Raw genomic sequence first — 21,038 nt, forward strand, 5'->3', positions numbered from 1 at the left:
TAGCATGATTCTTTGAAATTGGACATACCGGTAGTTACTAAGAAATACCCCAGAGGAAGGAGCTTAGTAGAAGGACTTACCTTGTGACAGATTTCTGTCTTGACCTCCTTCAGGGCTCTTTCTGAAAACACACAGCCACAGGTCTGCAGGTAACAGAACCTACAATTTTAGAACAAAAAGGTTTTAGAAAAATTCTTCAAAGTAAGTTCACTGATTCATAAAGCCACCAGTCATTGTCAAAGGTAAGTAAAAAATAAAATAAAATAAACTAGCCATGGTTCTAGAAGTGCTTCCTTGCATTTCACCCTTGCAAATGTCAAGACAAACAGAGCAGCTTAAACTGGCAGGGTTCAACTAAACATGTGTCCTCTGAGTGTGCGTAACCCCTAACAACAACGACTTCAGCATTGGGTCTCTCAGCAGATTTAACCAGAAGATATTCAATAACTGCATCCTTGTTATAAAGCCTGAGAGACAATCCAGACAAAAGTGTTAAGAGTAGAATGTCTTTGTATAAGTTAAATTTAAAATTATAATTTTATCTTAAATACTTGTGCATGTATTTGTAAAAGAAGTTAACAAAACAAAAAAAAAAGTCAAAAGCATTATTTATTTTAATGAATTAATTTTGGATTATATACGGTATTTTTGATCTTTTACACAAGGTAACTATTACGTTTATTTAGAAAAATAGATCTCATATCCTACAAGTGTGGTGCTATAATTGAGCACAAACACCAGAAGTTCAATTGAATGTATTTGTGAAGCTAAAATTGGTTCTAAACCAACATATTAAATGTTTCTTTTTTAACCAAACCAAAGATGACATTTCGAATCTACTGTAATGGGCAAAGAAACATTCTCACACTTCATCAGGGGATATGGGGAAAATGTCAAATTGATATTAATAACGAACATCAAATTTAAGATTTAGACACATTTTCATCTGCAGTACCCTGGCAGGTTGATGTTATTATTGAAGAAATAAAAGTGACTATAGGAAGAAACTTAGAAAATTAAAGGGTAAAAGACAAAAGACAAAATACAAATAGAAGTAAAGTATAAAACTAAACAAAATATAATATTTTAAAATCAGTTTCTGTTTAGTAATACCATTTCATGACTCATTTTATAGCAGGATTCGACAGGTCTAAGAACAGATGAGTAGGCAAATGACCAAATACTAGCGACACAGTGATTTATGGGATAGAATCATTCATTCTATGTAGATTTACCTGCCAAGCTCGCAAGACATAATCCAGGTGTGAAAACAGCGTGAGTTTCGTGTCGATCATCTGTTCTTCGGCTGCACCGCGCGGTAAAAGTTGTGAGGTGAAAGCTAAAAGGTCCACCTGGCCCACTGAGTTTCCACGGTTGAAGGAAAATAGCATTTGTCAGAAAATCTTGTCCCCCTTTTCCTCCCCACGCGCCGGGCTGTGCTGTGAGAGTGGGCGAAGTTGCTGCATAAGAAACTTGACTCCCTCTTTTGGACAAAACAGCCACGTTCAGTCTCATTGGTCCAAAAGTGAACACTGTATTTTATCAACACTGCCACCTCAGGTGGGCGTGACCCACCAAGTCTCAGATGAGGCAACCACAATGCTGATTGGTGGAACCGTCGTCCAATCAGAACTCTGTGCGTCTCGCCGACAGTCAAAGCAGCGGCTTCAGAAAACGAACCAATCCAGCGGCAAGATGGCGGACCACGAGCATACAGTGTTCTAAACTGCTTCCCTTGAAGAAAAGATCTACAGAAACACTGCAGATATTGTAACCATCAAAGAAGTGGTGGAAGGCTTGGATCATCAGGTTAAAAAAAGCGAGGCAAGGATGCAAGAGGTGAATCACAGATTTTCAGATCTGGAGATGAAGACCGATGAGATGGAACGGTACAATCGCAGGTGGAATCTGAAGATGTTCAACCTTCATGAATCCACAAATGAAACAACGGAGGAAACAAGAGGAAAAGTTTTTGAGGTTTTTGCCCAGATAGCTCCAGAAGAAAGGCAGAAATTTGGCTTTCTCATTGACACAGTGCATCGCGTGGGACAGCGTAAAGATGAAAGCAGGCCTCGACCAGTCATCATTCAATTCACAATGCAAGTCTTCAGGCAGAAAATCTGGAGGGCGTCAAAGGATGTTGCAGTCATGAAGGTAAAGAAGCTTCGCATCGCCGAAGATCTGACCTTTCGTGAAAGGCAGAACAGGGGAAAGATCTGGCCATTGGTGGAAAAAGCTCGGAAAGAAGGGAAGAAAGCCACCTGGAGAAGACAGGATGCCATCATCGATGGAAAGAGAGTTTCAGCTGAAAATCTAAAAAACTGATTGATGTAACTTTAAAGGTCGGTGATTAAGAAATATTCCCTTTGCAACAGTCATTTGTTGACTTAGAATTTACCTTATGAAGGCATGTCAAACTTTCGATAAGTTTTTGTTTCCAACTTATCCCTAAAGCTAGGTAAGTTGGTATAGAATTGTTATATGTTCTTAGTTCTTCTTTTCAAGTTCTGTGTTCTATAAGCTATGACTGATTTTAAGTTTAACTCTTTAAAAATAACTTCTTTAAATGTTAGGGGACTACGTGATACAACCAAGAGAAAAGCATTATTTCTTTTTCTTAGAAGAACTGGCGGAAATATTTTTCTGTTGCAAGAAACTCACTCTTGTGAGTTGGATGAAAAAGTTTGGAAATCTCAGTGGGGTGATCAGTATTTTTTCTCTCATGCTTCTCATCATTCTGCAGGTGTTTCAATAGTCTTTAACAAATTTACTGGCGATATTTTAGAATAAAAGAGTTCTGAAGATGGCAGATGGATAGTAATGGCGTTAAAGCTGGATAATTCCATTTTCATAATCTTTAATATGTATGGTCACAATATAATAGCACAAACAAAACAATTAGCCACAGATGTTTACAATATTATACAGACTTTTATAAAGAAATATAAAGATGCAATTCTGATTATTGGGGGAGACTTTAATGATGCCCCAAATGATTGTGTGGATAGATTTCCAGTAAGAGCTCTAAACTCTCAATTTAAATTGACTGATTTCTTAATTGATAAACTTCCCCTCATTGATGCATGGCGTTTTTTCAATCCAAGTAGCAAAGAGTTTACCTGGAGTAACTCTCGTAAAACTCTGCAATCAAGAGTAGATTTATGGTTAACATCCTGTAATTGTCTACAATATATAACTAATACTTCACATTGTTATGCCCCCTTTACTGATCACAAAATGATAACTATCCAACTAAATGGTTCAAAACACAAAACTAACAATAAACTAAGAGGATATTGGAAATTTAATAACAAATTACTTGAAGATGAACATTTTGAAAATTCCATTAGACAAGAAGCAAAACATATATTCGGAAATGAAAGCATGAATGCTAATCAGAAATGGGAGTTCTTTAAATTTAAAGTTAGATCAATAGCAATTGAACGTAGTAAAACTCTTAACATAAACAAACAGGCCAAAGAAAATACGATAATGGAAGCTATACAGTCTTTATTACACAAAACGTGTCTTTCTGAGGATGAAAAGACAAATTTAACCCAACTTCAAAATGAAATAGATAAATTATACATTGAAGCTGCAAAAGGCGCCTTCATTCGATCTAGAGCAAAATGGCTAGAAAATGGAGAAAAAAATACCAGCTACTTTTTTGCTTTAGAAAAACGAAATTATAAAAGAAATACAATTACAAAGTTGAAGATTGATAATAATATAATAATATTTGTACTGACCCCACAGAAATCGCAAACCATATAAAAAGATTCTATGAAGAATTGTATATTTCCAAATTTAATGAAGAATACAGTCAAAAATTTTTAGGTAACCTAAAAGAACACATCCCTTCTATTTCAGACACATTCAAATCTATCTGTGATAATCCTTTAACTAAAGATGAGCTGCTTAATGCCTTAAAAAAGATGAACAATGGGAAATCTCCAGGAAATGGTCTTTCTAAAGAATTTTATTGTCACTTTTGGGATGTTATCAATCCTCATCTTATGGAGCTGTACAAAGAGTGCATTGTACAACAAGAAATGACATCTACAATGAAACAGGGTTTATAACTTTAATACCCAAACCAAATAAAGACCCTGTTTTGATAGAAAATTGGAGACCAATAACTCTCTTGAATGTGGATTATAAAATATTAGCTCTTGTTTTTGCCCAACGATTGAAAAGTAATCCACACGAAATTATTAGCGAGACTTAATCTGGTTTTATGAAAAATCGACATATTAGCAATAATATAAGGTTAATTTTGGATTTATTAGACTACTCAGAACATATTGATTCTGAAGCACTCATTCTTTTTTTAGACTTTTACAAAGCTTTCGACACTGTAGAACATCCCTTTCTCTATGATGCACTGAAATTATTTGGCTTTGACGAAATTTTCATTTCTATCGCTAAAATGTTTTATAAAGACATTAGCAGCTCTATTCTGCTTTATCCTGATACATCCCAAAGATTCTCCATAAATAGATCAGTACGCCAACGATGTCCAATTTCTCCATTTTTCTTTTTAATTGTTGCAGAACTACTTTCATTAAGAATTAAAAATTGTCCAAACTTCTTAGGTTTATCTATATTTCAGAAAGAAATCAAAATAACACAACTAGCAGATGATACTGCATTATTCTTAAAAGACAGAAACCAAGTTGACCTTGCTATAAGCACAATTAACTCCTTTTCAAATGCTTCCGGATTACACCTTAACTTAGGAAAATGTGAAATATTAAGTATTAAAAACGTAAAATATGAAAAAATTCATAGTATCCCGATTAAAGATGTAGTTACATATTTAGGTATTAGTATAACTAAAGACATTAAATTTAGACAAAAGCAAAACTTCTCCTTGAGAATTAAAAAAATGCAGGATGTTATGAATATGTGGCTACAATGTAATCTATTTATTTTTGGCAGGATCCTCTTGACTAAAGCAGAAGGGATCTCAAGAGTAGTTTATCCTGCCTTATCTTTATTTGTTCCTGATTCAACTTCCAAAGAAATAAATAACCTCTTAGTTAACTTTGCATGGAAAAATAGACGTCACTATCTCCAGAAAGAACAACTTTATGCCCCCTCATGTAAAGGTGGGTTTGAACTCATACATTTTTCTGATTTGAATTATACATTTAAAATTAACTGGATTAAAAAATGCCTTCAACACTCGAATTCAATTTGGTATTTCATCCCCTTCAATATTTTTAATAAAATTGGTGGCCTTCAATTTCTATTAAAATGTAACTATAATATCAAAAACATAATATCAATCTCTCAAATTTTTATCAGTAGGCTCTTCTTGCTTGGAAGTTATGTTATAGTCACAATTTCTCACCACACAAAATTATAATTTGGAACAATGAAGACATAACAATACAAAATAAATCTTTGTTTAAACAAAACTGGATTGACAAAAAAATAATTTATGTTTCGGATCTTTTTGACGAGAATGGTACGATTTTGGATTATGGCAGATTTCTAAATAAAATGTGTTTTCCAGTAACCAGCAAAGAATTTAAAAGTGTAATGAAAGCTCTCCCCTCAGAATTAATTCAGCTGATGACCTCTCACCTTAAATATCAAGACGCCTCTAAAATTGACTCTCCTTTAATGCGACAATATATTCGGAATACCTTAAGTGAAAAAAGAAATATCACACCAAAAGGAGAAATATTTTGGCACAATCTTTTAAATGATATAAATTGGAAAAAAGCTTGGTTATTGCCAGATACATTTTGTATAAATAACAAAGTTAAAGAAATACACAAAAAAAATTCTACATAACATTTACCCCACAAATATGTTTATATCCAAATTCTCAAATATAGAAAACAATTGTAGTTTTTGTATTGATTTCCCTGAATCAGTTCTTCATCTTTTCTACTTTTGTAAACTTTCCCGTGAATTTTGGAACCAATTAGAACGCTTTGTAAACAGCAAATTTAACTGTAACATTGCATTAAATTTGAAACAAATAGTCGCATATTTTAATTCGGATGATAAAAAAGTAGAAAAAAGTATTAATTTGTTACTTCTCCATTCCAAATTTTACATTCATAAGAGCAGAATAAAAAAAACAACTCCCAACTTCACCATATTTAAGATCGAGATGCTCCAGTTTTATGAATATATTAAAAAAATTAAAACACCCAAAGCAAGTAACACTGAAATAATTTGTGCTTTTTGTTTGATCCCCTCCTCTAAGAAAACTTTGTTTTATAAATATTATTATTATCATTATTTTGTAATCCCCTTTTATATAATTTATGATACTTATGATCAGCATTTCTATTTTGGATATTTTTCTGATTATTTGTTTTTTTTTTTTAACTTTAGATGATTCAATAAGTTTGGATTGATGACATTGACTATCACTGCTGATGTTCTGATTCATTGATGCTGGAATTTGTATGTTTATGCTTTGTTCAATAAAGTTGAAAAAAAAAAAGAACCAATCCACATTATTACTTCTTTAAAAAATAAACGATTTGACTACTTAAGATTCTGATCCGCCAGCTTATTTTGGAAGGAAGTCTTGTTTACTATATTATGGTTTAGAAACAAAATTTAGGGCAATTTTCTTTTCTCTTCTTTTTTTAACAGAACAGGTTACTAATAAACAAGCTTTTTTCATTCGTTAACAACAAAACTAAAATAAAATGAAATGAAAAAAACAAAGAAAAAAAGAATTTTATGCAAAATCTTTTTCTGACTTTTACCTTGGTGGCCAGCCTACTTTTGAAATAAAAAACAGATTAAAATGACAAAAAATAAGATTATATAATAACAATAACAATAATAATACGTTTTATAGTTAATAAAAACAATTAAAGGTGTATTTCATACTATGTGAGACTCTCAGACTTCCAATCATCTTTCACAAACATTTACTTTCTGTCTTTTTTCATCCCTTTTTCCTTCACACAACTCTATTATGTAAAGTAAATGTATTTCTGCCCCAATATCAAAAGGGACTTCCTAGATAAAATAGTATTGTTGCAGAGTTTATTATTTGCAATATAGAAAAATAATTCCTAATTTTTAACGTAGCTTAATCTGGACAAGCATTTCCTATATATTTTTAACGCATGTGTTCCTTCTTTTCTTAGTATTTTTTGCTTACTTTTTTTATATCTTTACAAATATACCATTAATGCCCTCTTTCCATTATTCTTAATTCCTGAGTCATAACATCTAATGTAGACCAAATAGTGATTAAAGTACTTTAACCGCGTGTTTTCATGACCAGGCTCAACTGACACATTTTCATCTTTTTGGGTCCATCCAGCCGCGTCATAATGCGCATGTGAACCGCAGGACATGCGGGATTGAGGATTATCTCTGTCGCCCCTGTTGGTCGCGGGTCTGTTGTGATGCCAAGCAGAAACCAAATGATTAAATAGCATCTGAACAGAAACAGGAAGGACCTTAAGGACGGTACGTTTGGCCTAATTGAAATGCTGTAAACAGCACTGATGCTTGTGTGTCAGTCGGCTGCAGTGACCAGGCCCCGCGTCAATTCAGTCTCCCATCCTTGAATATAATAAAATAATATGGGTATATATAGAGGTTTTTGAACGGTTATACTGGGGGATTTGACATTTGTCTTTCAACTAATGTGAATTCTAATTCTGAACAATAAAAGCGCAAAAAACAATAACACAGTAAATATTTGGATTTTGTTTTAATTGAAAAAAAAAATAAAATAAAACTTTTTCCATGCGCAGAACACTTAATTTGATTTTCATTTTCTTTTTAGATAATAATACACAAATAAAATGAAATCTAACTACAATTTAATAGAAACACAGTTTCGTTTAAAAAAGCTTCGAACAATATTAATTTTCTTTTTATTTTCTTTTTTCAAAAGCGCAGCTCGATTACAAACAGGTGATCCTCATCCTCAGGAGCAAATGTGATAAATATGGAGCAAGTTTGTTGAAATGAAATCTACGGAGCCCGTGTCCTGACATTAAGATATAAAAATATATCTTGTTCCCACAGATTAATATCTTGTTCCCACAGGTTATTATGTCGTTCGCACGAAATACTATTCCGTTCCCACAAGATACTTTTCCGTTCCCACAAGATACTATTGCGTTCCCTCAAAATACTATTCCGTTCCCTCGAAATGATTAACTCGTGCGAACGCAATAATTATGTCGTTCGAACGCAATAATTAATCCGTTCGAACGCAATAATTATTCACGTCATAAGTCATTCACGCGGATATGCTCTCTGTACGCCGGCAAAAGCCGCTTTCAGCGGTAACTTCCGTGTCTCTGTGACCCATATTCGTTCAAAAAAGGAACATGAAAAACAAAAATGATCACTTTATTACTGTCTCAATGAATATAAGAAAAATATCAAAAGATTTATGATAACTAGGCTGCTTTGTCATACGATAGCTCATGCTAGGCTACTACTAGCTCCGCCGCAGAGCTCTCTGTCTGATCATGTATGCCGGCATTTGGGCAACTGGCTGGTCTGTTGTCAGACAGCTGATATTGTAGTTTAGGGTCGAATAGGAATAATAATATTCAGGACTTGTCTTTTATTAACTTTAGCAGTCAGTATCTTTACATTCGAAGGCTATTAGGCTACATGCTAACTGACTAGCCGATCATTTCCTGTTATTAATTTACGTCATAGATTTACAGCAGATACCTTCACATTTCTGTCTGTGTGTGTCTCATTACATTGCATTGAAGACACGGAGGATGTTTAGAGAACAGATTTATTTATTTGCTGCCAATCACTGGCCAATCATTGGTCTTGTTGTTAGACCTTGGTCACAGGGACACGGTGATTGGCTAGTGATTGGCAGCAAAGCACTCTGGGAAACGGGACGTACTGCTATTGTTGTTATGCTACAAGCTAAAGGTAAGTGCTTTAGGCGAAGCATCCAGCTTAATATGATATTTTTCAGATTTTCATCGAGAAAATAACAGATCGACCATTCTTGCTTTTATTTTTACCCCTATTGAATGCTCACAGAGACACGGAAGTAGCGGCAGGAAGCGGCTTTTGCAGCAAGATGACTGAGGGCGTACCAGATGATGTGAACGTGAATACGATGGATGCTTCTGTGCTTTTTAAAATAAATAAATCTGTTCTCTAAACATCCTCCGTGTCTTCAATGCAATGTAATGAGACACACACAGACAGAAATGTGAAGGTATCTGCTGTAAATCTATGACGTAAATTAATAACAGGAAATGATCGGCTAGTCAGTTAGCATGTAGCCTAATAGCCTTCGAATGTAAAGATACTGCTGCTAAAGTTAATAAAAGACAAGTCCTGAATATTATTATTCCTATTCGACCCTAAACTACAATATCAGCTGTCTGACAACAGACCAGCCAGTTGCCCAAATGCCGGCATACATGATCAGACAGAGAGCTCTGCGGCGGAGCTAGCCTAGCAGGAGCTATCGTTTGACAAAGCAGCCCAGTTATCATAAATCTTTTGATATTTTTCTTATATTCATTGAGACGGTAATAAAGTGATCATTTTTGTTTTTCATGTTCCTTTTTTGAACGAATATGGGTCACAGAGACACGGAAGTTACCGCTGAAAGCGGCTTTTGCCGGCGTACAAGATCATATCCGCGTGAATGACTTATGACGTGAATAATTATTGCGTTCGAACGGATTAATTATTGCGTTCGAACGACATAATTATTGCGTTCGCACGAGTTAATCATTTCAAGGGAACGGAATAGTATTTTGAGGGAACGGAATAGTATCTTGTGGGAACGGAATAGTATATCGTGCGAACGACATAATAACCTGTGGGAACAAGATATTAATCTGTGGGAACAAGATATATTTTTATATCTTAATGTCAGGAAACGGGCTCCGTAGAAATCAGCCGTGAAAGGGAAAAAGCCAACTCAGGGCTCCGGTCGCAGTAATCCCAACAAGACGCAGCGAATGAGTGAAACCATGGGAGGTTCACGTCTCACCCCGCTTCTGACGACTGCGCCCCGCGCATGCACCCTTCGTTATCAACAATACACTATAACATTTAAATTGTCATTTTTGTATACAGTATCTTTTACCATCTAATTGTCTATCTTAACAGAGGAGTGACTTTTTTTCAGAGGCATGAATACCAAAAAGTTAAAAAAAAAGAAATGTTGCACAAAAAGGTTGTGTCACCACCTTGTGACCATATTTGTTCATTACATCATTTCTTAGCACTGTTTTACTGTTGCAAATGTTAGCAAAGAAAAGTCATTATCTGACTTATTTGATTCAAACTTTTTATTTTTTATAATGCAGGAGGCTTTTCATAGTTGTTCACATCACTGTCATTCAAAACACACCAAACTTCATCTTCTTTCTAAATGAACACTTGTCAGAGCATCCATCCATCCAAATAACTGAAGATACTCATGTCCCACAACATTCAGTGGGGGACTGTTTTTCTACAATAAAGTTTTTTTCCTCAATGTTTCTCTTTCTGCCACCACCAAGTGTCATCCTTGACGACAACTGATTTCTTCAAATAGTCACTCTAAGTGTTGTTCTCCTGGAGGTTTCGACCTGTGGAAAATGGTAAATGAAATATACTTGTAAAGTGCTTTCTACCTTCCTCGAAGCCCCAAAACGCTTCAGAGGAAGGAAAGGAAAGTGTGGGGTTAACTTACTTGCCCAAGGTATGGCGGGAATCGAACCTGCATTCTCTCCGGCTATTTATTTGGGAGAGACTGAGGGACAGATTTGACTAATATTTAGAGGTCTTACTAGAGCCACAGGGAAATGCCACTGGAGGAATTGATAGGAAAGTGAATGATATTGCAGGCTATGTAAATTTCTGCATAAACGTATACTAATAAAAAGCCTTGCATCACTTCTGATATCAAGTATCCTGAACAGGAAGAGGTATACACTCCGTAATGGTGATGATGGGAGGCTTACAGTGGAAAGCATTCATCAGTCCCCGTTATATTTTCAGACTGTTTAATTGCAGCCATTTGCCAAAATACGTAACGTTCTTTATTTCTCAATAATGTATACTGAGTGGCCCATCTTTACAGAAAAAAACAAAGGTGTAGAATTTTCTGCAAATTTACAAAAAAAGAAAAACTGTAAGGTGCGCAGTAGCACAGGAGCTATATTTCATCTGTTGTCCTAAGGCAGGATAATCGGTTCAACAGTTACATTTACAACACAATAGCACAATATTAGTGATAGAGATATTTACAAAAGTTATTTACAATAAAACAGGAGTCTAAAAATCCAAGAAAAACAACAATAACATCATTGTCTGCAGGACTGGTATGTTTTTTTAGCCATTGTTTAAGAGCTGTTTTGAAGGTAAGATAGTTTTCCCAGGTTCTAATGTGCTGTGGCAGTGTATTCCATAACTGTGTTCCTCTGATTGACACCGCTGTTTGGTAAATGTAGTCCTGCGCTTTTGTACATTACAGTCCCCTCTCTGATTGCTTGTACTTTTAAGTGCAGTGTAAGTAAGCCATAACATTAAAATGAACTCATGCAGTCTGGCCCCAGCTGTACAGCCTTACACTGATCTATAGCTTCTTGCAGTTTTTTTTTGATTAGTCATTTGAAACCAGCAAAAGAAAAAACAAAAACCATCCATCAAATTTCTAAACCTGCTTAATTCCTCTGAAGTTAGACGGCTGCTGGAGCCAATCCCAGCCACTGTTGGGCGGTACATCCATAACAGATCGCCAGTCCATTACAGATTTTGTTTAAGATATAAAATGAAACAAGAATACAACATTTTCATTAAAAATTTGTTACAAACAAGAATTTTGATGAAAATCTCAGAATTCGCTGTCGTTGGAGAGACAAGATTTCATATGATTTCACTACAGTAATTTATTGACTTTAATAATAATTAATTGCCTACAATTAGGAGCTCTGTCTTTGACATATGACACATTTATGTCTAAAAGAGAATAGTTGTGTCACATTTCCTTTAAAATACATTCTCTTATCAGAAAAATTAAAGAAAACCTCATGACAATATTAGTTGTTATCTGGTCGGCACTGTGTGTAAGCCATTACAAAACTTTCACAGAACACACCTGAGACCACTCCTACTTCTGTTTGGTGATTATGTATGATTCAAATCATTTTTTGGATGTGTGCCTGAGAGTTTGGGCAATAAATTATTACTTCATGACTCCTAATGCCTTTTAAAACTCTGACATCATAAACTGCAAAACCATGTACTTGAGGAAATTACTTTATATATCTTGACTCTACCTGATAAAGCAGGAGGTCCGTGCTTCTATAGAAAAAAAGGGGGGGGGGGTATGTTTTGCTTTGAAACAAAGAAACGATACTCTGAAAATGGTTCCAGTTTGCTATTAAAGTGATTGTTCATTTTTGTAAGAACTGAATGAAAGACATTTGCCAAATGAAACAAAGAAAAATCAATACCACACCTCTGGAAAAAGGACCAACAGGGTAAAGATATTCAAATTCATTCATTCATCTTCTTATCCATTTGTTCCCTCTCGGGATCACAGGGCTGCCGGAGTCTATTCCGGCCAATTACGGGCAAAGGCAGGGGACATCCTGGACAGGTCTCCAGTCCGTTGCAGGACCACAATCACACTCACACCTGTGGACAATTTAGAGTAAGCAATTAACCTACCTTTTGGATGGTGGAAGGAAGCTGGAGGAGCACAGGGAGAACATGCAAACTCCACACAGAAAGGTGTGGAGTTCTGTTTCATGTCCCCCAGCCTGGACTTGATCTGGGGGCCTTCTTGCTGTGAGGCAAGAGCCCTAAACACTGCACCACCGTTCAGCCCATATTCAAATTACTTTTTATATAAGACATAAGAAACATTTATGTAGAAGATATGGGAAGATAACCGGGGGAGGGAGAAATCAAAAGTTAAGTAAGACACCTTTAACTAAAGAAACAAGCATATATAACTGTATAAACATACAAAAAAGTAATAATCAATTAAACAAAATTTAAAGCTATTATTTAAAAATCAAGCAGTAAAACAAAGATTCGTTTTTAACTACATCATGGGTGAGATGCTGCTACATTGTTAGCATTTGTTAACAACATGCTAATACACGCTTCCTGAACTTTGAGTCGCGTAGTTGCTCTGTCTCGGGCAAACTGAAATGTACATATATATTTAATAAAGTGATTTTCACATGAGAAAAACTTACAGCACGAAAAAACCCACTGCACTTGTTCTTTGTGGTCGTTTGTTCACGTTTTCAAAGAATTTCTACCCTGTGGGATGAATAAAGTTTAATTATCTTATCTTTTCTTTGCATCCACATTACATCCACTGTTTTTTCTTTCAAAGGCCTCTGGAAAATGAAAGTCCCGCCCCATTGCCTTGCCAGAGTGGACATGCAAATTTCCGCCTATCAGATCAACCAGAAAGGTTACCGCTCCCAAGTGACAAACACACCCCTGAACACCGCCCCCCAAGTGACGAAAACGCCCCTCAACACTGCGCACAAATCCTGACCTGGTGAGGGTGCAAAAGGGAAGTGACCGCGTGGGCTCACCGCTCAGTTAGGAATGCAGGCGTGCAGTTTTAGAATTGCGCCTGCGCGGTTGTAAGGTTGGCTCACTCAGTTCCTGAATAAGCCTGCTCAATTGTCTTTACGCCCTTTCACTTTATGGCAGCGATGAAACCCAATACTTCTAATATTATTTTCCTACTTCATGTAATTGGTGCATCTCTTCCTCCAAGTAAAAATTTGTCGTTTAGCAATCCAATTGATCATAAAATTTATAAAAAATTTGCTTATAATTTAGGAAGTATTTTGGTCTGTTAAGAGTGAGTCTACTAGTCCCAACTGCACCTAATGTTTTCTTCCCCCCTTCAGTCTAAGAGTCTACATTTCTCAGGTAGCAACAAAAAGGGCTGAAAACTCTCAATCATTTATTTCATGAAAATAAGTTTGCATCTTTTCAGCAGATATCTGATACGTACAACCTTCCAACTTCTCTTTTTTTTAAATACTTGCAGGATCTGTACTTTGTCTCAGTCTCCATCCCAGGGTTCCTAGATAAACCTCCAAACAATGTGATGGATGAGATCATGATTTTCAATCCCTCCAAAAGGAAAGCCATTTCAGCAATGATAGCTCTGATTTCACGTCTGGATTCTGTTACGGTTTACAGCCGTAACAGACAACCCAATGAACTAACAAGGTCCAGCTGTGGACTCCAGCAGAGTAATACTTGATACAAAGGCCAAGTTTGAAGACTGTTTAATAACAGTAGACCAAAACCAAGGTGTAGCACACAAAACGCTCAAACAAAGAGATACAAAACAAGATGGCTTAAATAGACAGACAGGACTCCAGCAGGAAGCACAGGTGAGTGGGCGGAGCAAGAGGAAGAAGCCACAGCAGACCTGCACAAGATCACAGAGTGAAAACCAAAAACAAAACAAGCAGAACGTGTCATAACCCCTCCCCCAACGTCCGGCTACTAGACGGACGGCAAGGCTGGGTGGGATTGTCCCGATGAAACCGGGCAATGACGTTCTCGTCCAGTATATGTCTCTCAGGCACCCACTGACGGTGCTCAGGTCCATAACCCACCCAGTCAACCAGGTATTGAATGCCCCGCCTCCTTCTTCGGGAGCCAAGAAGCTGGTTGATAGAATAGACAGGACCACCATCTATGTAACGTGGTGGGGGTGGTTCCAAATCAGTGGTCTGAAGAGAGCTCTCCCTCACTGGCTTCAACTTGCTGACATGGAATACCGGATGGACCTTCAAGGTCGACGGAAGGTCCAACCTCACGGCTACTGGATTGACGACCTTCGTGATGGTGAAAAGTCCAAGGAACCGTGGATGTAGTTTTCTGGAGCCTCCTTTCAGGGGTATGTCCAAGGAGGAAAGCCACACTTTACCTCCCACCTTGTACTCAGGAGCCCCGTTCCGGCGACGGTTGGCCACAGCAGTGAACCGCTCCTGGTTCCTCAGCAAACTGGCTCTTAACCTCCTCCAAGTACGCTGGCAGCGTCTCACAAAGGCAGCCGGATCAGATGTAGATGCCAGTTCTTCCTGATGTGGGAAAAGCGAGGGTTGATATCCATAGGCTGCCTGGAACGGGGAGAAGCCAGAGTTGTTGACTAAGGAGTTGTGGGCATACTCACCCCATGGAAGCTGCCTGGCCCATGTGCCAGGGCTCTTGGCACACATGGCGGTCTCCAGATCTTGATTATAACGCTCCACCTGGCCATTGGTTTGTGGATGGAATCCAGAACTCAAACTAAGAGTGATCCCCAACAGCTTGCAGAACTCCTTCCAGAACTCTGCCACGAACTGGGGTCCTCTATCTGAAACAATGTTAACAGGGAGACCATGCTGTTGAAAAAGGTTTCTAGACATCACTTCTGCCAATTCTTTGGCAGTGGGTAGTTTTTGAAGAGGGACTGCATGGGCCAACTTAGAGAACCTGTCAACAATAGTCAAAATTACAGAAAAACCTCTGGAGTTTGGGAGTCCTGTGATAAAATCTACGGCGATATGGTACCATGGCCTGGAGGGCACTGGGAGAGGCTGTAGGTGGCCGGCAGGAGGTCGTCGGGGCACCTTGGCACTAGCGCATGCAGGGCACGAAGAAACAAATGCTCTGATGTCAGAGGTCATCGTGGGCCACCAGAATCACTGTCCAAATAGGAAAATTGTTCGAGTGACACCAAGATGGCAGGCCAAACGAGAGCAATGTCCCCATTTTATAACTTGTGAACAGAGACTCGAGGGAACAAACAAACAATGGTTGGGCAATCAGATGGAACAACAGAGTCATCAGGCACAGAGGCTTTAACCCTCCGCTCTAGGGCCCACCTTGTTGTAGCCAGCACCATGTTTTGAGGAAGGATGGTACACTCTTTATCTGAAACCATAGAGTCGCTCTCCTTCTGGTGCTGCCGGGACAGAGCATCCGGTTTGGCATTCTTGCTTCCTGGCCGATGGGACAGCAAAAACCTGAAATGGTCAAAAAACAAAGCCCATCGAGCCTGGCGAGAGTTAGGTCTCCTGGCAGTTCTTATATATTCCAGGTTCTTGTGATCTGTCCATATGAGAAATGGGTGTTCAGCTCCCTCCAACCAATGACGCCACTCTTCAAGAGCTAATTTAACAGCGAGGAGCTCCCTGTTCCCTATGTCGTAGTTTTTCTCTGCAGGAGTGAGCTTGCAGGAGAAATACGCACAGGGGTGCAACTTACTATCAGATGCCCTCTGGGACAACACTGCACCCACCCCTGTGTCAGACGCATCCACCTCCACAATAAACTGTTTGGAGGTGTCAGGCTGAACCAGTTTGGGAGCCACAGAGAAACGTCGTTTGAGCTCTGAAAATGCTTCGCTGGCATCATTATCCCACAGGAAGCGTACTTTTTGTGACGTTAGTTTGTGGAGTGGGGCAGTAATGGCACTAAAGTTCCTGATGAAGTGTCTATAGAAATTTGCAAAACCAAGGAAGCATTGGAGCCGTCTCCTTCCCGTTGGTTCGGGCCACTCCAAGACAGCTTTCACCTTGGTAGTGTCCATATGAACGGAACCTGGAGATATCACATGACCGAGAAATATTGTCTTGGTGGTGTGAAACTCACATTTCTCGGCTTTGCAGTAGAGCTGATTCTCCAGAAGCCGCTGAAGAACTGCTCTCACATGCTGCACATGAGTCTCAGAGTCTGGGGAGAAGATCAGAATGTCGTTGAGGTAAACAAAAACAAACTTATTGATCATGTCCCCGAGAACATCATTTATGAGACACTAAAACACAGCTGGAGCATTAGTTAGCCCAAAGGGCATAACCAAGTATTCAAAATGTTCACTGGGAGTGTTGAAAGCTGTTTTCCACTCGTCCCCCTCTCTAATCCGCACCAAGTGGTAGGCACTGGGGAGATCCAGCTTAGTAAAGATGTTAGCCCCCTTCAATAAATCAAAAGCAGGACTTAGCAGGGGTAGAAGGTAAGTATTGCGAACTGTGTTGCTGTTCAGTCCTCTGTAGTCGATGCAGGGACGCCAACCACCATCACGTTTGTCAACAAAGAAAAAACCTGCTCCTGCTGGGGAGGAGGAAGGGCGAATGATTCTTGCCTGTAGGCTCTCCTGAAGATATTGGTCCATCGCTTTACGCTCTTGAGGGCTCAAGGGGTACAAATGACCTTTGGGTGGTTGAGTTCCTGGGAGCAGGTCCACGGAGCAATCATAGGGACGGTGTGGGGGAAGGGACTTGGCCCGAGTCTTACAGAACACATCATCTAAGTCATGGTAAACAGAAGGAACCTTGCCAAGGTCAGGAGGCTCTGGAGCAGGTGTGTTCTGGACAGAAGGACGTAAAGTAGCAGCATTCAAACAGTTCAACAAACAGAATGGACTCCAAGACAAAATCCTACCAAAAACCCAGTCTATGTGAGGGATATGTTGACAAAGCCATGGATAGCCCAAAATGATGGGGGGCTTCATTGACTTAACAACAAAAAAAGACATCAGTTCATTATGATTTCCAGAGACTGTCACTTTAACAGGGGTGGTGCGAGCAGACACTCTGAATGAGTGCTCCATTGATGGCATTGATGAACAGGGCAGCAGGCAGGCGCTCTATGGGTATCCTCAGCCTGTCCACCACATCTTGGCATATCAAGTCTCCATCAGAACCAGAGTCAATAAGAGTCTCGAACTCAACCAACCGCAGATCACAAGCCACCAGAATCGTCGTTGGAGGCCGATTGGGCGGAGAAAACAGAGAAACGCGGCTCACAAGTTGCTTTTGTGGTGTTTTGCCGGACAGCTTCTGACGAAGTGGCCGGGTCTCCCGCAGTAAAGACACAAGCCACCTCTCATGCGTCTCTGTCGTTCTGTTGGAGATAGCTGCCCCAAGACTGCCTGCAGGGGTTCCGGAGGAGTCTCAGAGGATGGAGCCCAGTCATCAGGGTGACTATGGGTAGGGACAGGTGGTGTCAATCGCTGACGTTGGTGACGTGTCGTAGGACCAGACCCGTTCCTGGGTTCTCTCTGTTTTGCGTCGGTTGATCCGAGTCGCGAGATCAATCAGGGCCTCCAAATCTTCAGGAACCTCCCTCGCTGCCAGCTCATCCTTTAAGGAGCTAGAAAGTCCTTGGTGGAACACATCCACAAGCACCTTGTTAGGCCAACAGGTGCTGGCAGCAAGTGTGCGAAACTCTACTGCATAATCTGAAACAGTGCTGGACCCCTGGGTCAGCCGGAGGAGTCGAGAAGCAGCTGTTTGGTGAGACTTGGAGGGGTCAAAAAACGTCAAAAGCTGAGTGGAAAAAGCACTGAAGGAACAGCAATGGGGCGCCGCCTGATCCCACTCAGCCAAACCCCATCGTTTTACTCTTCCCGTCAAAAAACTTGGGGCATAGGGGAATTTGCTCTTTTCGGATGGAAAGTCACTGGGGTTGAAATCAAACTGAAGCCGACACGAAACAAGATAGGGCTGGCAATTTTCAGCCGTGCCACCAAAGAGTTCAGCAGAACCAAGTCTTATCTGTCGGGGGTGAAGGTGAAGGCTGCTCCAGACGTGTCATGCGACCATGAAGCTCCAGCAGTTCAGACATGCAGCCATGCAAGTCCTGGACAAGTGAGGCAATCCCGCCATCGGGTGGAATGGCTCCATCTGCTGGAGGCAACGGAACATCACAAGCCTGAGAAAACTCTGCTGGGTCTGTCATGTTGGTTGGAGCGTAATGTTACGCTTTACAGCTCAAGAACCCAGATGCAGAGTAATACTTTATACAAAGGCCAAGTTTGAAGACTGTTTAATAACAGTAGATCAAAACCAAGGTGTAGCACACAAAACGCTCCAACAAAGAGATACAAAACAAGATGGCTTAAATAGACAGACAGGACTCCAGCAGGAAGCACAGGTAAGTGGGCGGAGCAAAAGGAAGAAGCCACAGCAGACCTGCACAAGATCAAAGAGTGAAAACCAAAAACAAAACAAGCAGAACGTGTCAGATTCAACTTCAATGTTAGTCATTAAAAAGGGTTGGGAGATGGATCTTCAAATTAAGATCAGTGAATCAGAGTGAGATGATGTTTTAAGGAAGATTTGCTTCTCCTCAATGTGGGCCAAACATAGTCTTATTCAGTATAAAGTGGTTTACAGGATTCACCTTCATAACTCCAAATTGGCAAAAGTACACCCACATATTGACCTGATTGATCTGATTCACATGTTTGGCTTTGTCCCAAAATACAAATGTTTTGGGGCAAAGTTGGTAAAGCATTGACTGTTGTATTTGGAACTAAAGTTCCTTGAAACCCACTTTTATTCCTCTTTGGGGTCAGGGATAAAACCTTAAAATTGCCTACTAGGGGTCAGCAACCAATTGTTTTTTCAACTCTTTTGGGTTTTCTAAATTGGAAGGATGCTGCCCCACCCACAGTGACACATTGGATTAGAGATGTGCTGTTCCATCTTAAATTAGAAAAAAATAGTTATGTGATGAGAGGTTCAGGAAGAAAAATGTTTATGACAAGGATTGGAGGCCTTTTCTGGACTTTTTCCATCAGCAGTCTACAAAGGTTCAAGACTAACTTATTGCATATGTGGCTGATTTTGTTGTCATACTTTCTGTTTGTATGGCTAATTTTTGTCAGCAGGTATGGGGTTTGCAATGTTTGAAAAAAAAGTTGCAGCATATATGGTATGTCATATCTACAGCATTAAGAGGGCACAGCAAAAGTGGTTTCATAAAAATCATGCAAAAGAACATGAGATCAAAGTTGAACTCATATTGTAACTATGTTTGTTTGAAACAGACAGTTCTGCATTTGTTGTATGTCATACATACAGCAATATAATTGGCTAGGTTGCAACAAAATACAATCAACATTTCCAAAAACTTCACAACCATTAACATTCAAAAAAGCGAATGATTTTATTCATCTAGTTACATTATGAGACAGGGCCTGAGTATCTTAATGTAAGTTCATTCCGTCATGGGGTTTTTAATGCAATTGAAAGTAAACGTTTTACTTTCTCCATTGTATGCTAGAGATTATTATTCAAATCTTCCACAATTGGACAGCGTCATCGTTCATTTTTTTCATCCTCAGTGAATGGAGTGGGGATCAGCTGTAGTATCACATTTTATTTTGATATTTGGTAGAACAGAAAGAAAGTCTGGGTTTAATCTGACCTTGCTTGATGATTATTCAACAAACTGAACTCAAATGTCTGCCGCTGAAACGCCAAAAACATGACAAAAAAAACAGCTGTGCGGTCAGAAGCGGGTTCAGCAGCTCGCAGATCAGCTTCACGTGCTCATGTTCCATCCACAGACACTCCCTCATTTTGCTCCACCTGTCATTTCACCGACAACTGTTTCAAAACACAAAAACTATTAACCCTTGTGCTACCTTAGAAGACCCCACACTTACATTAACGTGTTCTCCCTACCATGACAAAGGTGGATAAAGGGGGAAAGATTTCATGTAATCCATGGACACCAGTGAAGATCACAAATCATTGAAGAAAAAAGGTTCAGAGCACTGTCTAGTGGGTCTAGATGACCCAACCCCCAATGTTAAAGTGCGTATGATAGCACAAGGGTTACAACCACTGCCAGCTTGGAGTCTGACTGAGTGATTCTGTAGACAGGTGTCTTTTATACAGGTGACAGGTTGATTAGGAGAGTCTAACTGGTCTCTGTGAACCAGAACTCTTAATAGTTACTGGGGGATCAAATACTTCTTCCAACTTAAATATTTCTCTTAATGAAATGCAAATTTCTATTTAAAAATTTTGTCTGTGATTTTCAATCTCTCACTGTTGAAAGGATCCTGCCATCAAAATGACAGACTGTCAATTTGTTTTTAGGTGAGCAAACCCACTAAATCATTAAGGGATCAAATACTTATTTCATCCACTGCAGACAAAATGTAAACATCTTTATCATGACTGAAAATGAAATGTTAGAAGTAGTGTTTTCCAACCACTCTAGAGTATAAGAAGCAGTTTATTTCTTTTCATTTCTTTTGTTTTTTTTTACAATTTTCTGTA

At 39.0% G+C, this 21,038-nt stretch overlaps 1 protein-coding gene and 2 long non-coding RNA genes across 5 annotated transcripts in view; 1 reads left to right on the forward strand and 2 right to left on the reverse strand.

Moving 5' to 3' along the window:
* LOC144992153 (uncharacterized) overlaps positions 1–187 on the reverse strand; it is a 94,644-nt gene extending 94,457 nt beyond the window's left edge. For 2 of the 3 annotated variants that reach the window (XR_013656012.1, XR_013656011.1), the window contains exon 1: positions 81–176. This is a non-coding gene — a long non-coding RNA (uncharacterized LOC144992153). Of the gene's footprint in view, positions 1–80 lie in introns of all 3 variants that reach the window. The other variant, XR_013656010.1, reaches the window with a different exon arrangement.
* Positions 188–8,790: 8,603 nt separating this feature from the next.
* On the forward strand, positions 8,791–9,143 carry LOC144992308 (uncharacterized). Its single transcript, XR_013656177.1, has 2 exons — positions 8,791–8,904; positions 9,019–9,143. It is a non-coding gene; the product is annotated as an uncharacterized LOC144992308 (long non-coding RNA).
* A 5,167-nt stretch (positions 9,144–14,310) lies between these two features.
* LOC144992159 (uncharacterized) lies at positions 14,311–15,388 on the reverse strand. Its single transcript, XM_078947179.1, has 2 exons — positions 15,152–15,388; positions 14,311–15,059 (listed from the first exon to the last, which is right to left on the reverse strand). Exons 1-2 carry the CDS (start codon positions 15,236–15,238, stop codon positions 14,451–14,453), a joined length of 696 nt encoding a protein of 231 aa, XP_078803305.1. The 5' UTR covers positions 15,239–15,388; the 3' UTR covers positions 14,311–14,450.
* Between the last annotated feature and the right edge of the window lie 5,650 nt (positions 15,389–21,038).

Source organism: Oryzias latipes, chromosome 5, assembly GCF_053564925.1.
Source record: "Oryzias latipes strain Hd-rR chromosome 5, Olatipes_Hd-rR_3.1".
NCBI lineage: Eukaryota > Metazoa > Chordata > Actinopteri > Beloniformes > Adrianichthyidae > Oryzias > Oryzias latipes.

What these genes read in the sequence shown, in the direction of transcription:
- LOC144992159 (XM_078947179.1), bottom strand. Translation starts at nt 15,238, where the DNA reads ATGGCCAGGTGGAGCGTTATAATCAAGATCTGGAGACCGCCATGTGTG. An exon ending in GGCCAGGCAGCTTCCATGGG is followed by an intron (nt 15,060 to 15,151) that starts GTGAGTATGCCC and finishes TTCCCACATCAG; the next exon opens with GAAGAACTGGCATCTACATC.